The sequence below is a fragment of the Falco cherrug genome, chromosome 6 (genome assembly GCF_023634085.1).
Source record: "Falco cherrug isolate bFalChe1 chromosome 6, bFalChe1.pri, whole genome shotgun sequence".
Lineage (NCBI taxonomy): Eukaryota > Metazoa > Chordata > Aves > Falconiformes > Falconidae > Falco > Falco cherrug.
Window position 1 is genome coordinate 38,003,544 of NC_073702.1, and position 22,268 is coordinate 38,025,811.

Sequence of the window (22,268 nt, forward strand, 5' to 3'; positions counted from 1 at the left end):
GGAAACAGAGGCGCTAAATAAGCCTCTCCTATAACCTGGGTGTGTGGGAGCACTGCACAGTAATTTATTGACTATTTTGCAAAACTCTGAAGGCTTTGTTTCATCTCAAGGCAGAGTGGGAAACTCCAGAGTTGAAGGAGACAACAGCTAAAAACAGTCACACTGGAAAAAGCTACAAAGGCGTAGGTGAGGGTGTATTTGTAAAACAATGTAATTGAAATATTTCAGCAGATAACTTTTGCAGACAGTTCACTTTAAAGCTGCTATGTGTAGTACCCATGTAGGCCGCATATTTTTTTCATTTCCTCCCACACATGATCATTGATGGATTTGGAGCAGTAACACTGCTACACGCCTCCTGGGATTCTTTCCCTCTTGCCGATCCCGATCCCTGCCCCGAGCGACACCGGGGACGCCGCCTGACGCCTTTGCGCCACCTGCTGGCTCCCAAGGAGCTTGGCAGGCAGCTCACACGGATTGCACAGAGTGCTGGTGAGATGTTTCCATCGAAATATCGATGATAATTGTCTTGTCCCTGAGAGGTAATAGTCACTCAGAACCCCAACTCACTTTTTTTTTGGCCCTTCCCCGTCCCCCCGTCCCCCCCCGCTATTATCATAGTCAGATTGACCTCCAACAGGTCACAGCCTATTCAGGATTTCTGCAATTTCCAACCCTTTATGTCACCTCCCTTTGGTTTTAAAATGTTCCAGTGCTTAATTACCCCAGTTTCAAAAAAGTATGCCTTGTTTCTAATGCCTTTTATCTCCAAATAATGTACTGTTTTTCCTCTGAGATGGAAAGGGGTCTTTAAGAAGCCAACACAATGAAAAGATAACGTTCTTTGTCTTTCCACAAAGACAGCATACAGAGTAGTCCATGCATTCCCAGGCTACTTCCTGGATGTGAAACGATATATAATTAAACACCTTCCTCAAAGCTGAAGAAAGGACCAGTGTCTAAAAATGTCACCTCCAGCTGCTGGATGCCAAAGACTTTGTGAGAGAAAGGCTCCTTGCCTAAAGGCTGGAGATGTTCGGCTGAAAGCCCCTTCTGAGCACAACCAATATACAGTGAAAGGAAGCCTGAGGCTACCAAAAACTACATTTCCAGATCTGCCAGCTTAATAATTGTCTAAGATATTTGATACTGGATTAAGGGGACATGGCCATAACAGTAACTATTTTGCCTTTAAAACTAGAGCCCACTTATAATTTGATTAAAATAAGCAAATGCTTTTGCAGTCTGAATTAATATACTTGGTACCCCAATTAAAAAAAAAATAGCTTATGTTCAGCTTGTTGTTTCTGGTGGGAGAAAAAAAAAAAAAACAAAAAAGGAAAGCTGTTACTGGAGTTTCGTGTAACAAAAAGTCAGCCATTGGAACAGCCACAGGGGAGAGAGCAAAAGTGCAGCTAGCTGAAATGCATTTCTGACAGTAACTAATACTGGATGCTAAGGGAAATATATATGTAATGGTGCAGCCTGAGAGTAATCCTTTCCACTGTTTCCACACCCGTTCTTCAGCAATCAGCAGCTGTGAGTTCCTGAGGTGATGGATGCACTCCAGCTACATTTAACAGCCACCAGTGGACCAATCCTTCATGATTTTTTCTAATCTCCCTTTGTCTAGCTATGTGAACTTTAGTCTCCACAGTATCCTGTAGCAATGAGTTCTTCAACCGAATTGTGTTGTGCAAAAAGGATTTTTTTTCTACTGCTTCTCCACTATCACAAGCGTAATTTTTCAACCACCCTATAAAGACTTCCAGGCAAAAAAGTAGCTAGAAACTCAACTCCCTAATGTAAAAATCCATAAAGAAATTAATCCTTTGAAAATGACATCTTTGCCTTTTAGAAATCTCTTTTTAAAAGGCAAGAACTCATTCCTTTTTCCTTGACAAATTATCTTTACCATGAGTTTGCAAGTCTAAAGGATCACAGGAGGAACACGCTGTCAGGAGGTCATGATTAGAGAGACGCAAAATGCACCAAAGCCACCTTCTGCCTGGGCTCACTGTATGCTGCTCAGCCACCTTAAGGACAGAACCAATAGTTACTCATGTGTCTCTGGTGCTACTAGGTGTGGGTTTGCTTTATGGATTCATACCAGAGATGAAAACCTTACCTTAAACCTGTGTGTGCTCTAACGCTTTTTAGGCATTAACACTCTTTCAGTGTACTACGCACACCCTAACAATTGTGTTTTACACATCAACACACACATATAAATGTATATAGATGCATGTACATAGATACAGTAGTTAGATTTTTCCTTTTAATTTAGTAGTTTTGAAACTATTCTAAATGGAATATCATTCAATGCCCATTGCTGCATATAAAACCCAGTAAACAGGGAAACTGTTATCTCCCTTAAAAGTTAGCTTGAATAATTCCAAAGCTTTTCTTGCTATTGTTATCCCTTATTTGGGATTACATATTTTAAATGTCGCCTTCTACAAATGAACACACTAGATAAAGTATTTTTCTTGCAATATTAATTAATCATGCAAAATTGCTTTTAAGTGCCATCCACGCTAAAAGGGAATTCATACAGCATATATAAATGTATTTCCATGTTGGTAAGATCTTTTATCTACAACTTGCACAGTTCAAAACAATGATGCCACAACATGGCACTGGTTGAAAATATTTGATGGAGCATTTTTTATTAGAATATGCTGTTACTGGCAAAAGAATTTTGTAGCATCTTGTCGGTTTTTATATAAAAGCAGTTATATATAAAAGATGTACATAACATTAAAATCAAAATAGAATATTTGTGATTGACTCCTTTCTGGAATATTGTCCTGACTTCCTCCTTTTGTGTTGTTTAAATTCACCAATATTTCATTAACCTAACACAGGCAGCTTAACTCTGCCACTTCCTACCTTTAGACTACTTAACTTCCCAGCTTTATTCAAGCAATAAATATCAAAGTGTGGCTACGAACACTGGTACAGTTTAGTTTCATACAGTCTATTTGGGTTTTCACCCACACAGAATTTACTTTGCCCTGGTCCTTTGATAGATGGTTGGCAACTATAGTCTCCCCAGACGCGGTGCAGTCTGGTATTGTGCCATTAGGTGTCACTCTGGACCATGCAAAAGAAGACCAAAGCCTGAAGGAGCATCTTCCCATCAGCAAACATAACCCCAGTTTCAAAAGAGGAGATACATCTTCCAGGACTGCATCTTACCCATGTGCCCTCCCCAGTATGCACACCTCGGCTTCCAACTCCGCGCTCCTACGCAGGCACTGGCGGTGCTAACACAACAGCACACATTGGAAAGCAGGTCAGGTGCCATACAGCAAAAACTCGGTCCTATCCTTTTATTTCATGAAGGAACAATTTCTAAGGTCCGTAGTTTTCAGTCACACAGAGACACTACGAAAAACCACGGCTGTAGGGTGTTCCCTCGCTCCCTCTGGAGGGCCGAGGGCAATGCCGAGCACGGCATCAGAGCTTAGAGCAAATATCCAGCAAATGAGTTGTTTGGTGGATCGGATCTGAAGCCAACTGACTAACCACCCTATTCCTGCACTGCTTCTTTTGTCTTCTGCTTCTTTTAGTCTTTTTGGTTGCTCTGCTTGTTTGTTTGTAGTTTTCTCCTGACTCAGTTGTTCCCAGTGAAGCATTTCATCTGTTTGGCAACTCCCCCAGGGGAAGCGGGGAGCAACGGTAACTTTGATCTTGTCGGAAGTAATAGCAGTGGCAAGGTGAGGTGCTCCCACATCTGCTGGGTGGATTCTGCTGATGCTGAAATCCTGGGGCAGGGGGGAAACCCACATACCGACTTCTTGTGGCAGCAGGATCAGAGTCTAACTGCACTTACTTATATTCCCAACCTTACAGTCTAAGACATCACAGAACTTTATGCACGAACTGCAGGGAACACAGCTGCCATGTCAAAACAGGACAAATTTTAAAAGCCCCCAGATTTCCTGCTGACATGACTGTATTGCACACAACAGCTGTGGAGTTTTGGGCCCATCCTGGCATTTCAGCCAAAGGGAAAAGTCCTGCTTGGAATAAGACTTTTGCCCATTGCCCCATAGTTCCACTAATTCTAAGCAGCTCACAAAGACCCGAAGGTGGGGCATCTTTGAAATACTTCATAATCTAATCACATTTATTTCATTTCAGGCAGAGCACCTCATATGTTGCAGTAAGATAAGGTTGGATTCATTTAAAAGGAAATGAAAGAATTATAACACCCAGAGGTTATTAAAGGTTCTGCTTTTTGTAGCAGAGGCATTAATACCCTCTCAGAAACCACACCGCATATAGACACACAGGGAAAAGCCAATAGAACAGGGGCTTTAGGTATAAGCCCTGAGAGCCATGTAAGTGAAATTCACTTTGAATCAAGCGAGAAGCATAGCACTGTCAGGCTGAGAGCTCACGTACCAGAAATGACAGCTTTCATTGGAAAACCTCACCCAGAAACCAGTGACATAGGGAAGCAATTCTTATCCCTCCTCCAGAGATGGGTACTCAGAGCACAAGTTCCTGGTGGTCACATCGCATGGCTGTGCTGTTTTAGGGGGCTCCCAGTGTGCCTGAGACAAAACGACAGGCACGAACACAGGCACCAAGGATGTGGGAGTGCTGCAAAATCTACCGTTCCAAATCCAGCCTGGTGTGTAAACATTGACTTGATATTAGCATCAGGTAGGAATTGTTCTGTGGGGTAGAAGTAACACATTTCAAACGGAGGCATTTCAAACTGAGGTGGCCCATTTTCCAACAGAAAACCGATACTTTTCAACTCCTGTCACCATCACCTTTACCATTACAAGGGGCAAGCTGCTGCTCTGCATGCTGGAGAAAGGATGGCTAACTTGCACCGCAACCATTCTCCAGAAAATCTGCTGCATGATTCAGCTGGTGTCCTTGAAGGCTCTGAGGGATGTCTGAGGCAGTTGTCTTCTCAGCCTGTGAGACAGTAAAGTGTGTCTTTTTGTCCCACCTTCTGCAATGTTAGAAAGAGGAGTGAGCATCTTCTTCTCCATCATACCCCCTTGAGTCTCCTCTTCTTTCCTCATTTTCCCACATTTATCCAGGGGACAACCAGAACCTCATCCCAAATCTCTGTCACAGTAAAGTAATGCCTGCTGTCTTCTCTGCATCTCACCTTATGTGGTGGACAGAAGAGACAATGCCATTCATTTCAACATGGCTTCCAGAGGACTATAAAGAAAACAGTCGTCCTGTTGCTGCCTTCATTTGATGTCCTGGGAGGGGTGGGTTACTGTCTTCTAGCTAGGATGGATCTGCAATGGAATACATTGATTAGCAAACAGGAAATGCACACAAAGAAAATCTAGTCTTCCAAATTTTCTGTAGAAAGAGCTTTACAGGATTTAGACAACAATTTGCTTCCAAAGGAGATTTGAGCATCTGATTTAAAATATTCTTTTCTGTCCAGATGAAATATTTCTTTGGGTCCCCACACATGCAGAGATACTTTGGTTTTTGCAAGTGTTTCTGTGTTTATCCTTAATCTGTACTGCAGCTGGTGAATCAGTGTTGTTTTACAGGTATTAAAAACATTCAGCAGGGTAGCTGCTAGCTAAGGTTTCAGACTCCTGATAACAGATGGCAGATGTTCTTCCTGGTAGCAACAACAGCTAAAACTCAATAGCAGCTGCCTCTGTTTTGGAAGAGAGAATGGAGAGAACTTGATCCACGCTGATGTTTGGAGAGGGCTGGTCTTAGGGCTTCTGGCATACCTAGCAAGGTTAAAAAAGCACTAATGTCTCACTTAAGGTCAGAAGAATAGGGCAAAAAAGATCTACCTTGCTGCTAAAGTCGATTTGGGCACTAATTTTGCAAGGCAAATTTTGGGTGAGGATTTCTGCCATATATCTACTCTGTTGAGAAAGATCTTCTGAAGAATTGTATCTACTCAGAAAAGAGAGGAAATTTAGCAGTGCTTCAGGGAAGAAGAATCTGGGAAGCAGGAATGGAAAGGCCTGATGGACAATTTCACCCTTGTAAATGGAAAGAAAAGAGTCTGTACTACTTGATCTTACTTTACTCATGCTGCTGCAGAAGGCACAGATGTGAGAGAGCTACGGTGCCTCCCCGGCAGGCTTGCACAACGCTCCCAGGGGACGCCCAAGCCATGGTGCAAGGCCATGAGCTAGCACCACAATTACAAACAGCACGGCTGTGCTAGAGCAGTGCTGAGGCACGAAAGAGCTCAGGGACACCAACACAATGACACTCACACAGTCCTGCTAGGACCTGAAGGAGTATCTCTGGACACGTACTGCACTGACATAGCAGTTCGCTCCAGATCTCCAAAATGGCACAGTGATCCCACGGTCAGTGAGAACAGAAAGAGCAGCAGTCTGTCCTGAGAGTGAAGAATGTCAGATCTGAGACACGAAGAGCAAACATGTGCAGATAGGAGAAGGACAAGCCACCAAATCCAAACATAACCTGAGCAATTTTTGGAGGTTCAGTTAATCCCTTAAGTGACTTCGGATTTCCTCTATTTTTCTCCATGTCATTCAGGATTCCTGACGGTGGTATTATTTTTTTTCTCTATAATCATTCTTAAACATCTAGCTGCGGAAACACTTTCAAATAGATGCTGCATCCTCAAACCCCTTCTCCAAGCTCCAGGTTAAATTAGTGTAGTGGGACAGGTGGTCAGGCAAAGCTTTGACTGAGATCTAGAAACGCCTGCCCCTTGCTGACCTAAAAGCAATGCTTGCCTTGTGGCACTGTCGTACTTTGGTTCTCACACCATTATGTTTGGCAGTAACTGTGTCATGGTCTACAGTGTTGTATAAACATAATAATTACAAAGGCTCCCACCTGAGGGGTAAATGCTCCTCTGAAATTCCTTTGCCAACTCTTTGGCATTGGTATTTCAGAGAACACATGTGCCCGCAACACCAAAGCACAATTATCTCAGTTAGCGGAACAGGAGCATGAACAGCAGCACTAGCAATTCCTGCGGTTGTGCTGCATCCACTCCCAATGGCAGCATGCCTGTTGTCCAGAAAACCTATTATCAATCACAGGAGACTGTTTTACAGGCAACAGGTCAAGCTCAGACCAAGCTTAATTCCCTGGACATTTTTCAAGCTGGATTCATGTATGCTCAAAGTGGACCTGGCTGAATATCTTTAACAGACAGATAATTTATATGTAGGGAGTACTGAGTCATTAATACGTGACATTTTCTAGCAGTGCCATAGCTGAAATACACTCTAGTGTTACTTGTGCTTCTCTAGGAATTAGAGTGGCATCCTTTGGGAGAACTTGTCTGCTGTCTCAATCCTGATGCAGATTTAACCCAGCACCCTCTTGACATAAGCCTCTTTCAATTCTATAAGCTCCTCTGCTCCTGCCCATCCTAGCAAGCCCTCCACAATACCTCTAAAGAGGAGTGTAAGAACATTCAGCAGGAGGTGAGTCTCAAGATACATATTTTATAGCCTGGCACAGGTGGGAAGACTACCTGGTATCACTGCAGCCAAAAGGACAGCAAGACAGGTAAGAGATGCCGTGTATGCTCACCTTCTTACATCAGAAAGACATGTGGGAAGAGACAAGGCCACGTGAGTCTCCTGTGCCAAGGGATGAGATGTTACGTATGGTAGTATGTACAGAACAGTAATACGTATTTCACACCACACCAAATCATCTCATGTCCAATGAACTGTCTCATATGTCTTTTTGCAATCAAATTATGATTAAGGACTACCTGGACATGGATTGAGAATATTTATAATACTTTAAGAGATTTTAAGAACCCAGTATTTTATAAAAAGCTCCAGTTAAAATTTCCTGTCCCCTGTCCCAGGTGTTCACATGGCAACGTACTTTGCAATTAAACTTGTCTAATAAAAATCCAGTTAAGAAGGTAACCAAGGAATCTTCATAGGCACCTGGCAATAAACATAAATTTGCTGAAAAGGAATAAGTTGTAGAGAGGATGACATAGCAAGGTCGGGGCATAGATAATGTGTATGTGTGTGTGTTTGTTCACAGCCTATTCACACCAAAAAAAATTGTGAACAGACATGTTAAGCAAAGCACAAACTGCACAGCCTCAGTAGAGAGGAATTAGAGATCAGCTATGCATCTCCCATTCATCTTCCCCATCCTGGAATGTGCAATATGTGCTTTAGCCCATCCCATTGCTGAGCACACAGTGTCTCAGTATGCTTGTAAGTTTTCCATTTGTTTTTTCCACGGCTCGCTAAGGACTTATAACTGCCCCGATCATCACCATGCTGCAAAGATGATGATGAATTCAGCAGACCCTACATGCAAATGGTAGTCCATGCAAAATGCTAGCTGATGGTACAGATACGCAACTGGAGTTTTGCAAACCTGCTGGTGTTGCATTACATGCTGAAAATACAGTCTCGCAGAATAAGCACCATCTTCCTGCCAGCACAGCTCTTCCTCTGCAACATGCCTAAGAGCAAAGAACCATTGTCTGTAAAGTAATTAAATTTTGTTCAGTAGCTAGTTTAGTTAACCTTTATAGGAAAGAAGTAAGTAAGAAATATCACTATTTTCATTTTCTACTGCTCTTTTTAGACATGACAAAATGAAGCAAGGCTTTGTTGAGAAAAGCCTGCCATAATATTGCTCCACTGATACGTTTAGCAATGCTGCAGTGGTATGATGTATACCAGTACATTTTCCCAATTTATAATGCTGAAGCAATCTCTGCTATGGTTTTATCACTGACCTAGCTATGGGGCCCAGACAGGCTCCAGCTTTGGGAAATGGAGACACAATTGAAGCTCTGTGATTAAGCCTTTCAGGGTAGACTCAGCAGGAAAGCGCGCTCCCCAAGGCATGTTTTGCGTATGTCTGCTCCTTCTTACAAACAGAAGCAAAGGAATAGTTGCAATGGTTGAAATGCAGGATCCAGTATATGAGTTTTCATATACTTCCATCCTAGTGAAAGGAAAGGACTTAACATTATAGGAATGAAACAAGGAATTTGATAAGGTTTCTTCTCCCATCTCAGATTGATGCGCTTCTGTGGGGATACACACATCTGCACTTTCTAAAAGAACTCATTTAAGTGAAAACATTTCCCAGTCGCCACAGTGCTCAGTGTGATTCTTACAAGCCATCGTATAAATCTTATGAGCTCACAAAACTCACAAAAATATCCCTACTAGCCATTCAGGTCAGTGGAGCAAACTGGATCTGCCCTATTTTATCTCTCCTAGAAAAGAGAATGTACTTTAAAGCATGCCCAATAAAATCACAGTCCTCGCAAATCAGCAAGTTGTCTTGTTTTTTCTGCTTTTTAGTGAAAGAACCCAAAAGGAGCAGGCCTATGAGCATCCAGCAAGCTAAGGGTGCGTTATCTGAATACGTTCAGTGCCTGTTAGTCAATAAAAGTACATTACCATGCCATTCTCCGCATTGCAGTCTAACCCCCACTACCTGCACAGATTTCCAATGCAAATAAATACAAACACTAGCTAAATCAGCATGCTGTGAAACTGTAAGAGAAATTCCTCTTTCTTTCGATGTTTCTCCTGAATATCCTTAAGCTAACTATTTTTAACAAAAGGTGTTTTGTTCTGAATGCCCTGACCCAGAATTTGCAGAAGTATTTGGCAAGATCAGAATTAATGGGTCTTTAGGCTTCAGTTTAGCAAGATACTAAGGCATGTGTCTAATTTTAAGCACAGAAGTAGTGCTTTTGACTTCAGTGGGACCACTGACCTTTTTAAAGTTAGGTGAGTGTTTACATATCTTGCTGAATAGGTGCCTTGGGGCTTTCTAACCATAGGTCCTAAAAACTTCTGCCATCCTTAACTAAGCTTGTCAATACATCACCATGAAAGGACCCCTTTTTGTCCCTCTTTTCTCTGGCATTGTGCATTGTGGTTTTTTTCTCAATGGAAAAACTATATGAGGTTGGTTTGCACTAACTAAACTTTAAGCTACATCTGTGCAGAAGAAGGGTAGTGCCCTTCCTTTATAAGACTTCAGAGTTAACCAGTGGAATCCTGAAGTAGGGCAGGAATAATACTCTATACTCTGGAACTGCACACTGGCATGAAGCTTCTCCTGTTGGAAACACATTCCTTTTTCAAAGAAGGAGACTCAGAACCTTACACACACCAGGTTTTGCTTTGTTTTTCAGAGAAGTATGTATGGAACTTTGAAAACAGAAAGATCATAGAGCGTTTCACACACATGCACACATATACACACATGAAAAATGGTGAAAAGACAAATCCACAAGCAAATGCTAGTTAAGAATCTAATGTGAAACATACAATGTGAAATATAAAGCATGGAAAAAACAGTCCTCCAATTGGTATAACTTTAAAGGCTTTGATGGATTAATTTCTTAATGGTGGACAAGTGAAGGAAGAAAACTGAGATCACTTGGACTAGAGGAAAATAAAAATTATAAATGATTAATCAACAAAACAGCAGAGACTGTGATTCCAAATATTTTTAGAAGACAGCTGTGCAATCCAAAAGTATTTCTGTGCATCTAAGAATGAGAGCGTACCCTGGAATGAGGGGTCACCTGGCAATCTGGCATACAAACAGAAAAGGTGGCAGCTTGGATATGCAAACATGATCAGTTATATTGAAAAACCATTGAAGGGAAAGAAGTTAAGGAAAAGCAATGATGAAGAGCAAGGACTGAACTGGGAGGAATGTCTGGAACTGTATTGCAATGTTGCTGGAATTCACATTTAACATTAATGACCAGGAAGAAGGTTTTGAACAATACTGTAATGATGTGAACTTGCTAAGCATTATGAATGATAATGAGGGCTGAAAAATATTGCTGCGGAGCCAAAGGAAATCAGAAGGACAGGAAGAAAGTGAGGTTCTGATGGGAAAAAAATACAAGCTATAATGTATGGGATTAAATATGAAAAGAAGGGAGGCTGTGAGAGAGAATTAGGTTATAAGGCAGTCAGTTCTGAATTTTCATCAGGACGCCAGTGAGGGAGATCAATGGGTATAAAAGAAGATACCACTCAATGTGAAGAAATGACCATCATTCTTCTTGGCTTCTGATGCAACAGCACAAGGCAGACTGTGCCCTGCTCTGTGTGCCTGATTTCAGGTGAGCATTGACCTGCAAACTGTTCTTAGCAGAAGCTGAGGTGAAAAAGCGCAATCAGCCCCAAGTGAGCACAACCCAGTGCAAGGCTACAAGCCTCCTTGTAGAGGAGGGCTCGTGCCGGCAGTGACAAAAGAGGCGCAGCCCGCAGGGGCAGCAGAATGACCCTGCTTCCAATTCCTCTTTGCCTGTGTCCCAGCCCAAGCAGCCAGCCTGGCTCCTTCCATCACAACCGAGGTGAGATTTTGAAGTGACGGGGGAGGGCTGCTGCCTCTCTTAGCAGCAAGTTACTGATAGCTCCTCTTCAAAAACCTCCCTACTCCTGTCCTGTGGGACAGCCTTCTGGCCCAGGTCCTCCCTTTTGGGTCTGTCCATCCCATGGCAGAAGCACCCAGCATCCACATTTGGCATCTCATTCTTAGAGAAGACAAATTGTTTCCTTTACTCCCAAAGTCTTACACCAACTTAGTGTCCATGAACACGTGGAGGTGCAGTGACTCTCTGATCACTGGCCCCAAGCCAACTGTAGTCAGTACATGTGCCCCCCCAACACCTCTGGTTACAATCTATTGTAAACTTAGACCTCTTGCACTTCAAATGGTTAGTTCTTCATGTTCCTCCCTGTTAGTTTAGAACATCAATGTTTTCAAGATCCTTTGCAAGAAGCCATTATAGCTACACCAAATTTTATCACACTTTTTCCACTCTCTATTAGGTTCCCACATCTCCTATTCTTTCTGAATACTGATGCCCTTAACTGTTTTCTGACTTAACTCTCAGGCTTTTGCCTCCAGATTCATCCTGGCTATGGTATGCCACTCTTTCTGCCTACCTGGATTTCTGGTCCCCACCACTTTCTCCATTTGCCTGCGTATTCATGCTTCTTGAGTCCCCATCTGTACAACATTGCTCATGTGCCTCTCCAGTTTACCTATCTATCCACAGATTTATGGACATGCACACATTTCTACATGGTCCAAAATATAGGCTTGTAGTTCCAAAGATTTCAGATGGAGAGCATAAACTGGAAAGAGACAAGAAAAAGCACTTTCATGCTATGCTTCTAACAGCCCTCAGCAGAGCCTCCTCCCTCCTCCCTTCCCTGCAACCCCCACCATTGTGCTGTGAGTGTCACAAGAGACTCAGTCTGCAACCCTGTGAAAAATAAACAGAAATAAGCACAAAACCAGATGGACATCTCTTAATCCCTGGTAGCTGAAGGCAGGATTTTGCTAGTGTTTTTAAAAGATTCCTCTTTCTAAAGACCTCCATCAATTCAAATCTGTTTTTGTAGCAGAAGCTGTGTGTCAGCTGCACTCTCACTTCCTTTTCCTTATCCATATAGTTCAAAAAGTCATTTTTTCCAATTCAAATCAAATTCTCTGAACTCTGCAAAGAGACCTTCCCACTAGTGACTTGTTTCTTTCTAATTAAATAAAATAATCCTTCAGACATGGGCTTTTAAGAAGAATGTTTTCAAAGGCAGCTGCTGTGCTAATTAGACAAAATGCCTGGATGATGGCAATTTACTTACAAGCATCTCACAGAGGGACATACAATCCTATGCATTCTCTGGCAAACAGTGCTAGTGCAGAAGTAACACTACCCAGGGCAACGTAAGGGTTTAGGCGACTTTCAGGATATTCTCAATGGTTGACCTTAACATTTCCAAAAAATGGCAGAAGGCTCCATCCCATGTCACAGAGGAACCCTGTACCACTAAGCAGTGCCTTGGATCTTTTACGTGAAAGGATATACGTTCAGTACATGTCTTCTGGAGCACACAATAATGATCAACAAGTATAAAAATTGCACTTTGCCTTATCTTGAACAGGATAATGGCTTGTGTCAGGCTTGTCTCAGTCCACATGTGACTGCTCTGCATCCTCCAACTAACCTTCTAAACATCTGCCAGATGTCAACAGCTTAGAAGATTCCCTTCAGCAGTGTCTCTACATGAGACTCTCAGTAGGATCAATGGCAAGAGGGTTGTGGAGTTCCCAGGAACAACAGCACAACACAGAGGACAGGGAGGATGGTGGGCAAAGTGAGGATGCTGATGCATGTACTGAGTTTCTGTCATGTCAAGAGGTAGTCCTAAACAAACAGATTCTTCGTCAGCTATTGCTATGCATGGCAATGTCAGTACAGGCTAAAAACACAATAAAATAAAGCTGAAGCCTATGTAGTAATGGTACCTCCACAAGGTAATGTTACCAAAAAACCCCTTTGAATTATTTTTCACCACAAAACATAAGCAAAGGTGGGAAGCAAACTGCAATTTAGCTCTTGAAGTTGTCTGGTATACAAAAGCATTTTGTGTACTCTGGACTTCACCCAAAGCAAACATTCAACTACTTTTAAACACATCTGGAGGTCAATAGAAGTTGTCTTACTCTTAACATTAGTCCCACACAAACTGCCTAATAAGCATTCACAAAACAAGGAGTAAAGTAATTTCTGTGGTCACATGAATGATTTGGCTTCACTTTCAAGTTCTACCACAGATTTCCTGTTCGATCCTGTGTAAAAGGGTTAACCTCTTTGTACATCTCCATTTGCCAAACAGGGTAAATAACACCTGCCTTCTTTCTGGTGGTTTATGAGGCTCTGAGGGCATGTCTCTACCACAGGTGCAGGCACACCCAAGCTGGCTCCATATGAGGAGCACAATTAGTGTTTTTTCTAGGGATTCAAATTAAAATGCCCAGTATTCAACTTACCAAAGTGCTGAGTTCTCAGAACTGCAACTAAAGTCAAAGGGAACTCTGTTTGAAACAATAAAAGAGATATATATTAACTGCGTACTACTAAGTACACTAAAAAAAATCAGGCCAAAGGCATCTCCAATGGGCACCTAAAACGAGCAAGCATTTCTGAAATGAAACTCAACACCTCCGGGTCCCTCCTTGAAAACAAAAACAGCTTTATACCTTTTGGGATGTTGTGAAGACATTATTCATTCATACCGTAAGACACTTAAAAGTGAGAATGCCAAGTATATTTTTAAAAAGCAAAAGAAAATTCTATCGGCAGCGCACAGCTTAAATGATCTGCAACAAATAAGGCGTGGGCTGGAACATGAGGACAGAGGACAACGAATAGTCGCCCACTGATCATCCATCTTTGATTCTATACACTTATTGAGGAATAGACCTGTGAAACAACACTGTGTTATCACATCATACAAATCAGGACCTAAAGTCAGGTTATGTAGACAGCTTGCTTTATTTCCTACTGGTTTGGTGTCTGATTTTGCAGCCGTGTAATTCCTTTACGACAGCTTTTTTGTAAAAGGATCCTCAGGATCTGTAGGTGGAAAACAGGAATCTTACTCCAACTCTTGCTTAAATCAAGAGTAATGTCTTTGAAATTAATGGAATTAAAGTAACATAAGTGAAAAGTCAAACCTTTTGGCTCCTGAAAAGTGCAAGCTAAATTTCAGCATTTGGATTCACTGTGCTAAAGCTAGGCAGCAAAACAGTGTGTTACTTACAGATTGCTACCTTTTTTTTAAGTCATCCTTAAAGTCTAGTGAAACTTTAAAAAGCACCAATATCAAACATTCTACTCTATCAGTCATTAAGAATAGCAGAAGTTTTGTCAGTCCCTACTATGAAGCTTTCACCTTCACTGCTACCCCCACACACACACACACATAATCTCACAGTTTTCATTTTGGGGGCATTTCACACCTTTTATTCTCTCCTCCAGAAATCAGGTAACACGAGCTATTTGTTATCTGAAAAGATTAAGTGACATCATAAGGGTTCTGGGGAAGAAAGTAATCAGTACAACACAGGGGATAATCAGGAAGATGATTAGAATAAAGATACTGCTGTGATATAGCCCATTTGGGATTTAATGTATGAAAAGATAAAAAGATGAAAGAAGAGGAAGAACAAAGAGCAAGGGATAACAGTTCCTTGTAAAGGAAGGAGAAAAAGAAAGATATATAACCTTATATTATCTAATTCTCCTAGCAACTATATACTAACTGGTATTTGTGTCAGTGACTCGTATTTGGTCATGTTAGAACATGGTTTGAATAAAATAAGGAACTGCGGTGTATGTCTGTTTTAACAAGTGCCAAGCCAAGTGATTTACAAAAAAGCTTCAGCTCCTCATACCTGCAATGGCATTTTGCAAGATTCTTGCCACATGCCACACAATGATGGCTGTTTGCCACCCTCCATCTGAGGGGTGACAGTTCATGCTGTCTTTTGTCAGCACCTTCAAAAGCATCTCAGTCTTAAACTCAGTTTTTCTTTCCACCTTGTAGGTGAAGAGTTCAGTCATCCTGGCACTGAGGCATTGCTCTGCAGAGGGAAGTTCAGCAAGATGAATGGGTAAGGAAGAAGAGCAGAAGCATATTCATTAAAGAGAAAGAAAAAAAACCCCAAAATATGCCTTAGATGATGTCATACATGTCATACCTCATACACACTTTAACTAAGCACTGTAGTGCTGTGACCATCAATCACTCCTGCTCCTGCAGTTCCATCTGCAGCTGGAGACATTTGTGAATATTTGTGCGTGACTTGTCACAATAGGACCTCTCTGGACCCCTTCTGACATAGTTCAACTTTGCAGTTCTCAAATCTTCAAGCTACATGAAAACTGTTGAAGGTGACATGGTGAAAGCAAGGCTTGGTCTTACTTGGATTATCAAATAATGTGTTGTGCAGGACTTGGTGAACAAACACATGAATAATTACACACACACACAGAGCAGGAGCTGGATTTGACAATGCCCTAGTACTTCTGACATTCCTACAGGTAGGGACTGCTACAGGGAAGGGTAAGCTGGCTGCAGTCTCTGTAGTGGATACGGCCACCCACACATGGTGTTGAAAGAAGGCTACTTGAAACACAGATGACAGAGCAACTGGTTCCCACTCACTCAACTCACGTAATCCCAGTACAAAGTCAAGTGGCATTCAAATGAAAGTATGCTAGCTTTTAAAGATAAGCCGCAGGGTGAACAGAAGATAACCATGGACAGATGGGACACATGTGTGCTCACTACTTCACAGAGAATCAACCCCCTTCCTGAAATTATTTCCATCTCTTGAGTGGGGCACACAGTGATGCCAGGTTCTGTGGGATCCAAATGCTTCCTATTTCAGCGTAGGCAGCAGAAAATTGAGTCTTCTGTAGCATGTCTCCACTGTGTTCACCACAGTTGGTATCAGAGCTTCTTCTCCCCCTCTGCATCACTGCAGACTACACATACTGGCTTTGCCGCCTGCTAACCAACTACCTAAGGAGCTGCCTGTCTTGGGAGCTTTAAGACAGGAATTTCTCGGTAGCAACAGCATCATAGCCTTGGATTTCCATGATCAGTTGTGTTTTCAGGTCCCATTTAAAGCAAATCCTGAGCCCTTCATAGTAGGGGGTCGGGGTTTTTTTCTGTTTTGGGGTGGTGGTGATGATTTTTGGGGGTTTTTGGTTGGTTTGGTTTTGGTTTTGTTTGGGGTTTTTTGGAGGGGGGGAATGGGGGGAGCTGAGCCACACCTTGACCTCACAAAACAGGTCTCAACCAACAGTTCAGTATAAGTGAGCGAACTTCTGCAATTAGGTCCCAGTTGACTTGGTTTCTGGAGAGCAGGATGAGGAGTGCCGGTGCTGTGCCTGTGCCTGACAGGGAACTCCAGCAATGAGGGGAAGGGATGGAGTTACAACGCCCCGGTTTTGTGAGGGAAATGCTCTGCCTGCCAGCACCCACCGCACTATACCCTTGCACCGGCTGCATTCGCAGGCGGCTGCAGCGCGACGGCGGGCTCGGTCCTGCCGCCCCAGCACCCCGGGAGCTCGCGCCCGGCCGCGACGGGCGCTCCCGCCGCTCGGTACCCCCGGCACCCCGTGCCGGCTGCTCGGACCCCCGGTACCCCGGCACCCCGTGCCGGCTGCTCGGACCCCCGGTACCCCGGCACCCCGTGCCGGCTGCTCGGACCCCCGGTACCCCGGCCCCCAGTGCCGGCTGCTCGGACCCCTGGCACCCCGTGCCGGCTGCTCGGCCCCCCGGTACCCCCGGCCCCCAGTGCCGGCTGCTCGGACCCCCGGCACCCCGTGCCGGCTGCTCGGACCCCCGGCACCCCGGCCCCCAGTGTCGGCTGCTCGGCCCCCGGCGCCGAGGCGAGGGCTGCCCCCGGGGCAGGCAGGAGCCGCCCCCGCGCGGGGCGGAGGGAGCGGACGGGCACTGGCTCCTCGCCGCGCGTATCCACCCCGAGAGGTGGCCCCGGCGCTGCAGCCCTGTTCCCTTCCCTCTTCCCTTCCCTCCCTCCCCCCGCCTTCCCTCCCCCGTCCCCACCTCTCCTCCAAAACCGCAGGAGCCGCCGCGGCCGCGCTTCACTCGCTCCGGTGCCAGCCGCGGAGCGGGGCGGGAGGACCCCGCCGCTGGCACGGCCCGGGGCGGGAGCAGCCCCGCCGCCTCCCCGCCGCCCCACTGCCATGGACGGTGTCGCGGCCCAGCCTTGACGATGCTGCTGGGCGCCCCGCGGGCGGGCGGCTGGGATCGCGGCCGGGTGGGCGAGAGGCTGCAGGCGGCCCTGGCCGGCCTCCACGAGCTCCAGGTGCTGCGGGAGAAGCAGCGGGAGCTGGTGCGGGCCGCCCTGGCCATGCCGCAGCGGCCGGCGGCCGGCGGAGAGCAGCCCCTGGCCGCCCACAGCAAGGAGCACCGGCTGGAGGCCACCCTCACCGCCCTGAAGGAGCAGCTGGTAAGAGACGGCACCGGACGGGACGCCCCGCTGCCCCGGGGCCCATTCCCCGCCGCCGGGGGCCCTGGCGGGCCGCGGTGCTGAGGGCGGGCGGGCGGAGGGGAGCCCCGCCGGGCCGCCCCGCACCGGGCTGCCTGACAGCCGGCTGCCCCTCGGCAGCCGCCGGCGCCGCTCCGGGGCCGGGAGCAGCGAGCGAGGGCGCCCCGCCGGCCCCGCTCCCCCGCCGGCAGGTGCGAGCGGCGGGGCCGGGGGTGTCGCTGGGGCGAGAGCGGTGCCCGCCCCCGCCGCAGCCGCTCTAACGGTCGCCGCCTTCCCTCAGGCGGGGCTCACCTGGGCAGTATTCATCGCCCCGAAATGCGCAGGGTTGCTAGAGGGCTGTGTGCCAGCGGCAGCGCCGGGGAGAAGTTCTTACCCGGCATTGCTCATTCATCGGAGCCCGGGAGCAGGAGATGATTAACTTCAGTAATACGTGTATCACGCCTTCGAGCGCTCAGCTCTTAATCGCAGCGGCCGTTTGACTGGGAGATCAAAAGACACGCAGAGTGAGATAGGCAGAAATAGGCTAAGGGCGCAGGGGGTTGGTGTTGGGCGTGTGTGCGCACCCACCTATGTGCCTACCCCGCTGTGCACACGCCTATGTGGCTGTACGTAAGTGTGCACACCTATGGCTGCCCACGCAGTTGTGTGCCGGTGGGGGTCAGGCCGTCAGGAGGGTGTTGGTGGGCCAGGAGTACTTTGTTCTCGCCACGGTTCGCGTGATCAAAAGAGAGTAACTGACTGCCAGGCCTTGTATGTGAAGCCTTACACCAGGCACTTGGGGGTTTGGAAAAGAAAAAACAATTCTGAATTGTGACTGAAACAAGTTTCATAGGTGAGACAACAATCAAAGGGTAAAGGACTTTAATCTCTAGTATGGGCAATTACACGCGTCAGTAAACTCGGGCTTCATTCAGACCCCTTTCCCTCCCTGTGCTGGTACAGGGCTTGGCCGTCAGTTATCAGTCGGGTGTGAAAACGACACGGTTATTCGCTGTCGGGAGGCAGCTCTATCAGGCAGCATCTTGGAATAAATTTGGCTTTAACCTTCACGGAAACCTAGTCACACACATGAAATCACAGCAGCGGGCATATCTTGATTAAAGTAAAAAATGCAGGGCCAGTGGACTGCCAACCACTTGATTACCTGTCATTGATAATTTTAACTAATGGCCCTATTTTATTTCTTAGGGTTTTTTTTAACTAAACGAAAGAATTGAAGGCATTTATTGCCTGTCTGGGGCCACTGGGTTAACAGAAACACCAATGACCTCTGACCATAGTGACTGTTCTTTTTTCATGTCGGCTGTTGTGCTTTAATTACTCATTTGTTTATATATTTTTCAAATAAAATATGAAAAATAGATTAGTTTGGCAGGACTTTACTGGCACTTTATAAGGCCTTCCAAGGACATGGGAGAAACTAACCATTAAAACAGAAGAAAAAAAGTGGCCTTTAATTGCTGCCTTTAGAAATTAAGGAGTCAGGAAGATGAGGGTAACTCGGTACACCGCAGGAGCGGGACAGATTTCACCAGTAGGTGCCAGTGCAATTATGGGAAACTTGTCTTCTAGGGGTGCCTGGGAGGGAAGTATCCATAAAGCTTGAGAGGGATGAGTCAGAACTACGTAAATCCAGGGGCTGGTTCTTCAAAAAAAGTGCAAATGCTTAAAGCTGTAATAAAAAAGCTCATCCGACTGACCCGTGGCTGCTGGAAGCTTTTCAGACTGGTGTACCTGGTACCTTCGCTGGTTTTCTTCGCCTGCAAATTGCAGAGATATATTTGAGTAGAGGTGCATAAACCCAGTTGAAAACAGGTTTTTCACAGTCCTGTTAGAAGTAGTCCACAGATCGTAGGAACTTGGCAGCCACAGCTGAAAACTGTTTCTTGGTGACACAAGCAGTGTATTGCACTCAATACCCTTGAAAATTATGTTCACGATCACAGAAAATTAAGTTAAAACTAAAAACAACAGAAAATGCAATGCAAAGCATTGCTCAGGGAGTGTTACATCTTCATTGTTGTTGTTCTTGGCCCATTGGATGGTAGACTGTGATCGCTGCTCTATAAACTTTTCAGATTGAGAAACTCATTAACAACGTAAATGTAGTTTTGTCTTGCGGTGTATCTTGATCCAAGTTTCAAGTAGGGCTTTAGCCTGATCACACTCTAATTCATAAAAAGTTTGGTCCTTTCAACATAACATAGGGAAGCTGTATCAGCTGGAGCTGGCTGAAGGCATCTCAGCAACGGAAACAGAGCAGACAAAGAGTCAAGCCAGGCTTCTATAATGGTAAGGTGAGAAACAGAGCAGAGGTAGTACCCTCAAGGAGTCCGGTGCCCCTAGCAGAAATGGCTGGAGCAGAGCCATCAAATGCCTCGTATAGATGCCACTTCATCATTCCAGTCAATTCCCCAACAAGCACCAGCAAGAGCCAGCAGCTGGCTTTCCAGCAGTCTGCTGTAGGCAGCAGGACTGCAGGCTTTCTGCTGCCTGTAGCTGTCATGTCCTTTTTTGCCCCAGCCAGTGTCTCTCTTTCTGGTGGCCAGGGGCTCTTCTGGCAGCTAGCTGCCTGTTACTACAGTGCAGGCAAGATCAACTGTCTGTAGCAGAAGAGAAGCAGCGTTATGTGATGCCATCTGCTGTCGGTGATTCCAAAGGTGCTAAACTAGTCTCTTGGCCAAACTATATCCTGGTGAGACATAGAGGAAAAAGGAGACATGCAAATTTGGGCTAATACAAAGAAAGAAATCTATGATACCGTCTGTATCATGGATGGCTAAGGCTGCAGCATCCAGTATTTTCTCAGCTGTTTCCTCATATAGCATATTTATAAAAATTGGTTGATTTGATTTGAATCTGATGATTTTGTTTTGCAAGCTTTCAGGTGTCTTATGATGTTATAAAAATGTGTTAAGGGACACATTATACTGAAGAGAAAAAACCCACCCAAAACTCTTGGTACCTTGCATTTTGCACACATTTTTTTCCCCTTCAGATAGTTTTTAAACCAGGGATATTTTTTTTTAAATATTAAAAAAATTTAAAGTTTTTCTCAACTGAGAGAAAGAGGTGTTTCCAGAAGGAATTCTCACTCTAGAGTAAGGGTCTGGGATAGGTGAGATTAACTTTCCTCTGAAACTAGCTGCTTTGCACCATCAGTTACAAAAAGACCCAATGGTGAATAGATTTTACATGTGCAAAGCTAGATAAGAGTAATGCTATCTTTTGTCCATTCCAAAATAGAGATGGATTAATAAAGTTGTCAGGTGTTAATCTACAACCAGTAAGTGTCAACCCCATCTTTAACTGGAGGGATTAATAGTTAAGAATAGTCAAGTATGACCAGCAGTTTTTGGTGCCTTGATCTGGGGTGCCAGTTCGTGTTCACATAAAGGAACCTGTTTTTCAGAGAGTGTTCTTCCTTTTGAAAAATGATTGGTATGACAATATCCCAGATTTGGCTCCCAAAAACTGTAGGACATCAATAGTACAAGTTGATTTGGAAAGTCTGGTCCTGCATTGTGCAGTGTACAGAAGTGTTCGCAGCTGCATTGCCCAAAGCAAACAGATGGTTTCACCTGCAAGGTTTTGTCTCATGTAAAATTCATGTTGTGAATTGAGAAAGAGTGTTTTTAGGGTTTATTGTTCTGGGTGCTGTTTATGTGGTTATTAGAGCAATAACAACCTCAAGCAAACACACCGGAAAAGTCATCCTCATCCAAATGGTTTGAGGAATGCTTCTCATCTAGGAGTGCATGAGTTGTTAACTGAAAGATCAAAACCATGAAGTCTGCCGGAAACATGAAAACTCGGTGGCGTGAGACACCATAAAAGGGTTAAAAATGATGATGTAAATCATGTGTGTTGGTTAACATGCTGTGAAGGCGCAGACAGAACCTGGAGGTATAATAAATAATCTTTGAATACCTGAGAGCCTTGTGGCCTCTCTGTCATTAATCAGAAACCACAGACTGAGGGATTGGCTGGCAAAACATTAATCATTAAGCAATTAATTCCAGCCGTGAAAACAAAACTTTGTGATTTCCCGAGTAGGTAGGATTGAAGGAGGCACGACATGTTTTTGCTTTTTCACCGTAAAGGAAATAAAGAAGTACTGAGGAAGTCATTCATCATTCAGATGGGGTAGAAAATCTCCTTTATTATCCAATTCTTCCCTTCCTTTTTGTTTATATGAAACTGGAAGAGGGAAAATCAGCACAGATTTTTCTAGGAAGCAGTTATGAGCCTCTGGAGCTCACTGTAAGATGTGCGACACTAACAAAAAGGGGCTTTATTTCTTGTGTTTTATATGTTCCTCCAGTTCTCCATAAAAGCATGCTAAAAATACCCTTTTATTCTTCTCAGCAGCATCACCAGCCGTAACTTGTCTTATGAGACTCAGGACATCTGTC

At 44.7% G+C, this 22,268-nt stretch overlaps 1 protein-coding gene across 1 annotated transcript in view; it reads left to right on the forward strand.

Annotated features, from left to right (window-relative positions):
- The first annotated feature begins 314 nt into the window (after positions 1 to 314).
- DACT2 (dishevelled binding antagonist of beta catenin 2) overlaps positions 315 to 22,268 on the forward strand; it is a 31,046-nt gene continuing 9,092 nt past the window's right edge. Inside the window, 3 exon segments of the mRNA XM_055714123.1 lie at positions 315 to 492; positions 16,857 to 17,387; positions 17,390 to 17,814. Coding sequence (XP_055570098.1) covers positions 315 to 492; positions 16,857 to 17,387; positions 17,390 to 17,814 — 1,134 coding nt within the window.